The sequence below is a fragment of the Xenopus laevis genome, chromosome 8L (genome assembly GCF_017654675.1).
Source record: "Xenopus laevis strain J_2021 chromosome 8L, Xenopus_laevis_v10.1, whole genome shotgun sequence".
Taxonomy (NCBI): domain Eukaryota; kingdom Metazoa; phylum Chordata; class Amphibia; order Anura; family Pipidae; genus Xenopus; species Xenopus laevis.
The window spans coordinates 67,698,630-67,708,337 of NC_054385.1; the positions used below are offsets into that span (position 1 = coordinate 67,698,630).

General features: G+C 36.0%; 2 protein-coding genes across 2 annotated transcripts in view; one reads left to right on the forward strand and one right to left on the reverse strand.

Moving 5' to 3' along the window:
* Nucleotides 1-4,396, forward strand: part of LOC108698945 (WD repeat-containing protein 62) — a 35,092-nt gene extending 30,696 nt beyond the window's left edge. The window contains exons 29-31 of the mRNA XM_041572919.1: nucleotides 232-987; nucleotides 1,199-1,284; nucleotides 2,648-4,396. Coding sequence (XP_041428853.1) covers nucleotides 232-987; nucleotides 1,199-1,284; nucleotides 2,648-2,887 — 1,082 coding nt within the window. The 3' untranslated portion in view covers nucleotides 2,888-4,396. The remainder of the gene's footprint in view (nucleotides 1-231; nucleotides 988-1,198; nucleotides 1,285-2,647) is intronic.
* A 3,594-nt stretch (nucleotides 4,397-7,990) lies between these two features.
* Nucleotides 7,991-8,923, reverse strand: LOC108698946 (olfactory receptor 5V1). The gene has a single exon (XM_018230807.1). The coding sequence runs from the start codon at nucleotides 8,921-8,923 to the stop codon at nucleotides 7,991-7,993; it is 933 nt and encodes a 310-aa protein (XP_018086296.1).
* Between the last annotated feature and the right edge of the window lie 785 nt (nucleotides 8,924-9,708).

Genomic DNA, 9,708 nt, shown 5'->3' on the forward strand with positions numbered 1-9,708 from the left:
GTCTGATGCAGATAGTGGTATTTGGGATCATTGCAGTTGGTCTGGAGAATGAATAGAGGGACTCATAAGTAAAAAAAAGCATTTAGCCTAACAACGAAGCCACTTTGTGTTTCTAGAAAAAAAACTTTAAATTGTAAAGGAAAAATGTCTTTTTGTTCGAGAACTACTGTCTATGATTTTACAAAAACATATGTTAATATTGATGGTATAGTTGTTTTTTATTTGTTTCAGATTTCTCAAACTCATGTAATTTGCAGAAGTTGCAGAATGACAAAGCAGCATCACGCTCATCATTTCCTGGGTGTGTATCAAGTAAAAATGGAGCATTCAACAAATCCAAAAAAGGGCGGTCTTACATGGATGCCACTACTAGCTCAAAGGCAAAGATATTCCGCAGTGTGTCAATGGGAGACAATCTTAACACTACCCATACTGAAGGCCAGAAAAAGTTCTCTAATCTATCTAGGCCTGCGTCAAGTAATGATTTGCTGTCTTTGGACCAAATTAATTGCTATAATGCAGAAGATAATTTGTGTGAGCCGGCTCTCATTCCTATAACAAATAAACCCGTGGATGTGGATGCTTCACCTGATAAGCTCTTAATGCCTCCTCCTCCACCTTCCTGTGTGGTTATTCCTCGTCTTAAAAGAAAAGCACAGTCTGCCAGTAACTTGGCTAAACCATTGGGAAAAGAGGATCAAAATGACGGAGCAAGAAAGAACAAAAGTACAGAATCCAGAAGAAGTGGGGTGGAGAATAGTACGAAGACAAAAAACGCTTTCAGGAGATCTTCATTAACAACGAGCAAAACCGCAAACATGGCGGACTCTTCAAGGAGAGCATCTGTAGCAGAACTTCCAACTCACAAAAATGAATTTCAGGAAGTGGAAGACTGCAAAAATGAAAGCCACGTAGTAGCAGTTGTTGCAAGCAATGAGATGTCTACATTATCACCCATGCCTTTTGCCAGCAACCATGAAAATTATGGTAAGACCAAACGTGTTGTCTAGAACCTCGTGATGAAACTATAACATAATAATCACATGTGTATACAAACACACATACATGTCATTATCAATTCATCGTTTCACCATACAATTCCCAAGAACAGTCCAATGCAAAGTTGTATTAGATATTTACTTTGAAAAGAACATTTGGTTGTCGTAACAGGCTCATGTTGGTTTCATTTTTATTTTAGGTGCAAAAGTTCTTCTGGGTAAATGTGAAGCTGTCATTGAAAACCTTTGCAGTGCATTTCACAAGACTCTGGAACTTTATAGTGAGGTGAGATTTTCAGGAATAGAGGACATTGCAGAGGCGACAAGAAATGGACCTCTGCCAGCAGCACAGCTGTTTTGTGCAAAATAACCCATTGATTGCAATCTATATATGTTGGTATCATCATCACCACTGTCTCAAGCAGGTAGAAAGTATACGTTTTAAAGGGGGTTGTTCACCTTCCAAACATTTTTTTCAGTTTAGGTGGTTGCAGGTAGTACTCCAGTAAAGAAGCATTTTCAGCATCATTCAATTTGCTACATTAGTTGATACATTTCTCAGCAGTATCTGTGGAATATTAGCAACTATTTCTAAGAATCAATTCTAAGAGCCGACTTTAATGAAACTCAGGGATTCTGCTCAGCAGGGACAAAGATGAGAAATAAATCTGCTAATGTATCAAATCAAACAGTTTAAAGAGTCATTCCCCCCATTTCAAAGAGCAGCTCCAGGGCAGCAAAGGTGAATAATATAACTTTAAACCTTATTATAAGAAAAATGGGACATTTGAAAACAAATGAACTAAAAAATGTTTGGAACAACTCTTAATAGAGTATAAATATGTCAATGTTACATTTTAGCAGCTGGCTGTATTTAAGGGGTTGTATACCTCTCTTTTCTATATTATTTCAGCGAATAAAGTTTGTGCTGAATGTTCTTTTTGCCTATTGTTTTAATTCTGAAATATGTTTTTTGTTTTCTTCTACCAATCAGGGCAAGTCTGAAAGTAAAGTTCCATTCTACTTCTAGTTTGTACAAGCCCAATAAAGACAAATCACCAGTTCACTGAAATGCCCTCTCCATATTAATGTTACCAGATCATGTGAAAACTCAGGGACACTTCTAGAATATCCAGCTTAGAAGGTTGAAAAAGTACAGCCCTTCAAGATACTTTTATTAGAAGTGTTTTTGAAATTGCAAGTGATCTGGTAATGTTATACTGAGCAGCTCCTTATCTGTAAGCTTAACTGGCTACAACTGGGGGAGATCTGGGGTGTTTTTATACAGAAGGCTTCCCAGTGGATGACCAGGAAGTAGAATGTATCTTTAGATTTTGTGCTTTGGTACAAGAGATAACAAAAAAATATAAATACTTTTTGACATTTTTTTTTAGTTATAAGTATGCTCAGAACAAGTACTCCTAAAAGGCATTTCCTAGATTTTATAAGAAAGACAGAAGAGGTTATATAAAATAATTTTTGTTTCCCTGACGACTGATTCTCCATCTGTAGTTGCAGAACAGCTTGCAGCTGCTCTCTGATACCATACAAAGCCATCATGTAGCCTTCCTCTGTTACCTGGGACAATGATTCTATTGCTGTGTATTTTATGAAATAATTTACCTAACATTAATATTTCATTTCTAAAGATTGATATTTCTGATGGCTCTCACGAGGAGAAACAACAGATGAAATCTCTGTTTTATGCATCCTTCAACCACATTCGAAGTGAGATGGATTTACTGGAAACTGATCAGAACACAAACACAGCAAATAACACAGAGGCAAGAACAAATGAACACCAAGTCCGTAATCCTACCCTTGACTTGCTGGAACATTATTCGGAGATGATGTTGAAACTGATGAAGGAGAAGATTGTCAGCAATTAAACTGTACAGTTTCATAATAAAGACGTTATTTATGAATTGGATTTGGACTGTTTATCCTTAGGTCTGAGCTTCTCCAGTTTGACAGACCTAATCTAAGTCATGTACAGAAGACATGCTAAAGTATTATGTGAAACTACGTTCATGCACCATGTTAGAGATTTTAAAGGGAATCTAAATCATTTAAAAAAAGTGTGTACTTTTGCAATTTACATTAATTTTACTGGTTTCTTAGATATTGGCAGTTTTAGACTATTAATAACAGCCAGTGTCCCTGTGATGCTGGTTTTGAAATAAAGCTGTTGAGCCAAAAGCTATTCCTTCTGATGTGGTACATAGCTCAGTATAACACTGGTACCTGGACCCAATATTTATGTAATGTTTACTGAACTTTAGATCTCCGCTTAGCAATGCACTTTAAACATCATGCCACTCACAGGACTGTTCATGGAAACAAAATATATATATATTTATACTGTAGATGCATCCTTTTAAATATAGTGTTGTTGGAGCAGAAAAAAAATGTTGCTGGAAAATACAAAACTACTAGTTCTCCTATCTCCATATGATCCTGACACTTCATTTCTCATAACATCTTGTAAATGAGACTCATTAACACCATGTTTTGGTTCACTGTTTAAAAAAAAAAAACTTTGGGAGATTATATTAAAACCATGGGGTAAATTTATCAAAGAGTGAAGTTCCGCCACTAGAGTGAAATTCCGCAGCTCTCCATTCATTTCTATGGGATTTTGAAAGGCGTATTTATCAATGGGTGAAAGTGAAATTTCACTCTTTGATAAATAGGCCTTTAAAAACCCCTCAGAAATCAATGGGAAGTGGCGGAATTTCACTATTAACTTCACTCTTTGATAAATATACCCCCATGTGCCTACATTTTGTATTTCAAAAGTCTGATTAGATGATGGCTAACAAGTTGTCCCTGTGTTTATAGAGTAATGCTAAATATTCGTCTTAATGGATGTGTTGGCACAGTTCATTCGGATTTTAGCAATTTTTAGCTCTTAAACATGACTCTTGCTATGGCTTAGTCTTCCTGTACAGCTGCAAACACAATTATCCAAGTGATTTCTACAATTTTAAATTGTGTTATTTTCCAGCACTATTACATATGTACAGTAACTAGTATGTAAAATGTTCCCTCTGCAATTCCTTTCTCTAGTTTTATGCAGTGTAGTTTATAGAACTCCACTAAAGTTCAGTAATTTTTTTTAGACAAAAAATTGACAACTTTTTTTTATTGGAGAAGTGTTGATCCAAAACAGAACAAAACGCTTGCAACTGAATTTATTTATTGTACTTAGTTATAAATCATTGATTTGTGGTTGTATATGAATGCTAACATATATCAAGTATAAAAACTAAATTATCCTTCCAAAGTAAGATTTATATGTTTGTAAATATTATTTTTGTTTTTTTGTCCACTCATTCTTGCATCAGTTTTTGTGATCCCAACACCTTTCACTCTATAATAAAGAGAAATAATATACATTTAAGAGTCAACTTGGTTTTTTACTTTGTGTTGGCTCAACTTGGATTGATGTTATTAGGTGGGTTTGATTTCTCATGTTGATTAAATGAACAGAAAGAGCTAAACAGTGTGAATTTCTAGGCCATATTAGACAAGGTGTCTGAAGTACAAAAAGGGCATCATTTGATTTCTAGCACTAAAATTTGCTTGTAGGTTCCAATACATTGTTTGTTCATAGTCCCAAAAAATTCAAGGCAGTCACTAGTTAGAAAGTATGTTAAGTAGCCCTGTGAAAATGCATTTTTGTATTGTTTGTATTTTATATATGTACCTTGTATTTTTAGTCTGGCACAGTTGGTTCTGCTTTATAGGTAGGTGTAAGTGCTCAGTATAAAGCCCTTTAAAGAGATACTGACACCAGAAATTAAACCTTTTTTAGATCAAAAAAATATTTTTTAAATATGTAAATAGTAATGAAGCAAGAAGGGATGGGACTTTGATATAAGAGGGGGATCAGTTGGTCAATGAGGAAGGGAAAAAGCAGAGATTCAGAAATGTTGTTTTTAGTCTTGCTACACAACTGAAGAACTAATGAAGATTTCCTTCTTAATAGTCCCAATTCTCGTAATACAACTACTGATTAATGATTCATGCAAGGGGGAATTTAAAAGATACTAGAACATGTAATAGTAAACAAAGGTCTGGGACCTGACCGTATTCATCCCAAGGTACTAAATAAGCTTGTTCTGTGACTGCCAAACCTCTTGACTTTTCAGGATTTATTGATGTCTGGTATGGTGCAGAGAGACTGGCAAATTGCTAATGTGGTCCCGCTATTCAAAAATGGATCCCTTTTTCAGCCTCAAAACTAGAGGCCGGGTTAGTCTGACATCAGTGGTAGGAAAGCTTTTCGAGGTAATAAGGGAGAGGATACTTGAATTAATTGCAAATAATAATACTATGGGGGGAATTCACAAAAGTGGTGATATTGAGACAAAATAAAAGTGTTGAATTTCCCACAAAATTCACAAACCTCTATCTCCACTTTGAATTTGTCTTTTAAATAGATCAGGTGATCTAAAGACACTGTCAACAAACAACTTGTATCAATCACCCTCCTATTTCATGCTTTTCATTCAGATATTTATTATGTTAAGGTTACATAAGAAATAGTTGTTTGTTAAATATAGCAATATAAATTCTCTCATAAATCAGTATTTAAGTTATATTTCCCATGGAGCAGAATGCTAATTGATTTTATGGATGTAGATCATAATGGGACAACATCACTAAAAGTAGACCTCATATTAGTATGGGCATTCCTGTTTTAGGTCAAGTGTCAAAGTGCTGCTAAAACTAAAATAATGATTGGGAGCCTTTACTTTTCCTTTAGATAATATATTCACTCAAATTGCTAATATTGCCTCATTCAGTAAGATAAAACTAGTAAAATAATGCAATTGTGAGTTAAAAACTTTTTACATATCAAATTGTATAAAATACGCTTTTTTTTGTTTAATCAGTGTTTTACTTGTTTTGTTAATGAGGCTTTTACACCTATAGGGTTAGACACAAATTTGTGCCCTGACTATAAAATGCTAATCCCTATTAATGTGATAATAATTCCCCAATGAGACACCTAACAAGAGGTGTGAAATGAAGATTGGCTGAACCAAAGGAGAGCAGATTATTTTAGAATTAAGGATGCACCGAATCCACTATTTTGGATTCGGCCGAACCCCCGAATCCTTCGCGAAAGATTCCGAATCCCGAACCAAATCCTAATTTGCATATGCAAATTAGTGATGGGAAGGGGAAAACACTTTTTACTTTCTTGTTTTGTGACAAAAAGTCACACGATTTCCCTCTCGCCCCTAATTTGCATATTCAAATTAGGATTCGGATTCAGTTCAGACGGGCAGAAGGATTCAGCCGAATCCTGGCTGAATACCAAACCGAATCCTGGATTCGGTGCATCCCTAATTAGAATTGGTCTGACATATGGGGAAGAGTAATACTGAACTTTACTCCATTTTTAAAATGTCGGGAGAAAATGTCGTTTATGCGCCATTTTTATGTCGTTTGAAAGACAAATTCATAAAAGTGTCTGTAAATTGTCTCTTTCACTAAAATATGAAAAGTGGAGGTTGAGTCGGAATGTAGGCGGATTTCTGTTTGTGAATATGGAGAAAATATTTTACACCAGTTTACCACCACTTTTACTCCAAAAATGGTCTCTCTCCACTTTTTTGAATTCCCCCTTATGAGTTTGTGCCAGCATGGTTTTATGTGTAGCAGATCTTGCCAGACTAATTTAATTGCCTTTTATGAAGAGATAAGCAGGGACCTCAACTGTGGAAGTGAATGTAATCTACTTAGACATTGCTAAAGCTTTTGATACAGCAACACACAGAATGTTACTCTTTAAATTAAGAAATATTGTCCTTGAACATAGTATTTGTACTTGGTTAGAGAACTGATAGATTACAAGAGTGGTGGAACATTTTCTAATTGGACGAGTGTACTGTACTCTGTACTAGGTCCCTTGCTTTTCAACTTGTTTATTAATGACCTGGAGGTGGGCATTGAAAGTACTGTTTCTATTTTTGCAGATGATACTAAATTGTGCAGAACTATAGGTTCCATGCAGGATGCTGCCACTTTGCAGAGTGATTTGTCTAATTTGGAAAACTGGGCAGCAAATTGGAAAATGAGGTTCAATGTTGATAAATTCAAGGTTATGCACTTTGGCAAAAATAATATAAATGCAAGTTATACACTAAATGGCAGTGTGTTGGGCGTTTCCTTAAATGAGAAGGATCTAGGGGTTTTTGTTAATAACAAGTTGTCTAATTCTGGGCAGTGTCATTCTGTGGCTACTAAAGCAAATAAAGTTCTGACTTGTATAAAAAAGGGCATTAACTCAAGGGATGAAAACATAATTATGCCTCTTTATAGGTCCCTGGTGAGGCCTCATCTGGAGTATGCAGTGCAGTTTTGGACTCCAGTCCTTAAGAGGAATATAAATGAGCTGGAGAGAGTGCAGAGACTAAGTGCAACTAAATTGGTTAGGGGGATGGAAGACTTAAATTATGAGAGGAGACTGTCAAGGTTGGTTGTTTTCTCTGGAAAGGGGGGACATGATTACACTTACACTGTACATTAGAGGACATTATAGACGAATAGCAGGGGACCTTTTTCCCATTAAAAGAATCATGGCATCAGAGGCCACCAGCACAGGGGGTTCTTTACAGTCAGGACAGTGAGGTTGTGGAATGCACTGCCGGGTGATTTTCTGATGGCTGATTCAGTTAATGCTTTTAAGAGTTGATTGGATAAGTATAATATCATAGGCTATTGTGATATTAAAATCTACAATTAGTAGATATTGGTATATATAGTTTATGCGAGTGTGTGTATGGATGCTGGGTTTCATTTGGAGGGGTTGAACTTGACTTTTTAACCCAACTTACGTAACTAAGCAACATCTATAGGTCACTTTCAATGAACATTAATATTTTGAAGAGTAGTTATTTTTTTTGTCAGTATCACTTTAAGGAATACAACTTTCTGCCCCCTAGAACATGCCCCTACCAATAAGTAAATGAGGCCTTTTACTGTTTTAATACACGCTTTAGTGCAAGCTTCACATCCTTATTTTTCAAACTATAAATTAGCGGGTTTAACATGGGCACAACTGCTGTGTAAACAAGAGCAAAAAGCTTATCTGAATCTGAGAACATGGACATGGGTCTGAGATACAAACATGAAAGTGTTGTGTAAAAGAGTAGGACAACAGTCAGGTGTGAAGAACAAGTATAGAAGGCCTTGTGTCTTCCACTTTTTGTCTGCATCCTTAATATTGTGCAGATAATATAAATATACGAGATTATTGTGATCAGGAAGGGTGTGAGACCTGAGAATGCAGCTTCTAGAAGTATAACATGCTCCAAATGGGATGTGTCATTACAAGTGAGCTTCATAAGTGCCAGGAGATCACAAAAGAAATGTTTGATAATGTTTGATTCATAGCATGAGAATCCATAAACGATATAAGTAAATGGTACAGTGTCACAAAAGCCCAAGACCCAACAAGAGGAAGCCATCAATAGGCAGATCTTATAGTTCATCACCGTGTGATAACGGAGGGGGTTGCAGATGGCCACATAGCGATCATAACTCATTGCTGTTAGTATTAGTAACTCAATACCTACTAAGGACATAAAAAAATACAACTGCGCAATACATTCTGAAAAAGAAATAACATTATTGCCTGATATTAGCATTAATAAAATTCTATGGAGTGTTACAGTGGTGTACATAATGTCTAGGCAAGAGAGATTGGAAAGGAAAAAGTACATTGGCCTGTGTAGCGCAGGATCCAGAAAAATTAAGAATAAGATGATAACGTTGCCCCCAAGGGTTATTAGATATACTAGCAAAACAAGAACAAATACCAGTGCCTGCATCTCTGGAAAGTCAGAAACACCAGCAAAGATAAAATAATCCGTTCTGGAAAGATTGCTTCTTTTTAATGCTTCTTCCATGCTAGAAGGAGAAAAATCTATAAGAAAGAATAGGATTGCACTCTCAAAAACATAACGTGTGCCTGGAAATCAGAAACATACATTATACGCCCCAATTGACTGGTACGTGCCAACATTTACGTTAAAATGCAATTTGTAATGTATTGTTACATGTCCTGAGAGTGCAATACTTTTTCATATATACACACACATAAAAAAGCTATATTTCATTTTCATTGATTAAAACCTGTTTGTATTTATCCAATATTATTCCACAGAATGAATATCTGCCAACAATGCTGCAAGCAAGGAGACTGAACTTAATGGGATATTGAGCAGAATGTTTTTCTGGTCTCATTATTTTTTGACCTGTGGAGCTTTAATTAGCTGAAATAGATGGGCAATAGAAACAGGTGAAATTATGGGAGGAAAATTTTTATATAAACTCAGGTATAGGATCCCTGAAACCCATTATCCAGAAAGCACAGAATTATGGAAAAGCCTTCTCACTTAGGGGCAAAGTCACTAACCTGCGGAAATTTGCCAGCCGACGGCTTCACTCAGATCGCCACACTTCGCCAGGCGAAAATTCGTCAGGACAACGCTAATTCACTAAAATGCGAAGTTGCGTCCAGGGCACCGAACGATGGCGAAGTTTGGCTAGCGTGAATTCGGCAAGCAAAGCGAAGTTGCGCAAACATTAGCTAATTTGCATATGGCGGGAAGTTACATTTCAATGGACGTATATGTTGCAGCAAATACATTACACTACACAAGCCCAGGGAACCTTCATAAAAGAAAATAAA

Excerpts from the sequence above, each read along its gene's own strand:
- LOC108698946 (XM_018230807.1), bottom strand. The coding sequence starts at position 8,923 with ATGGAAGAAGCATTAAAAAGAAGCAATCTTTCCAGAACGGATTATTTT.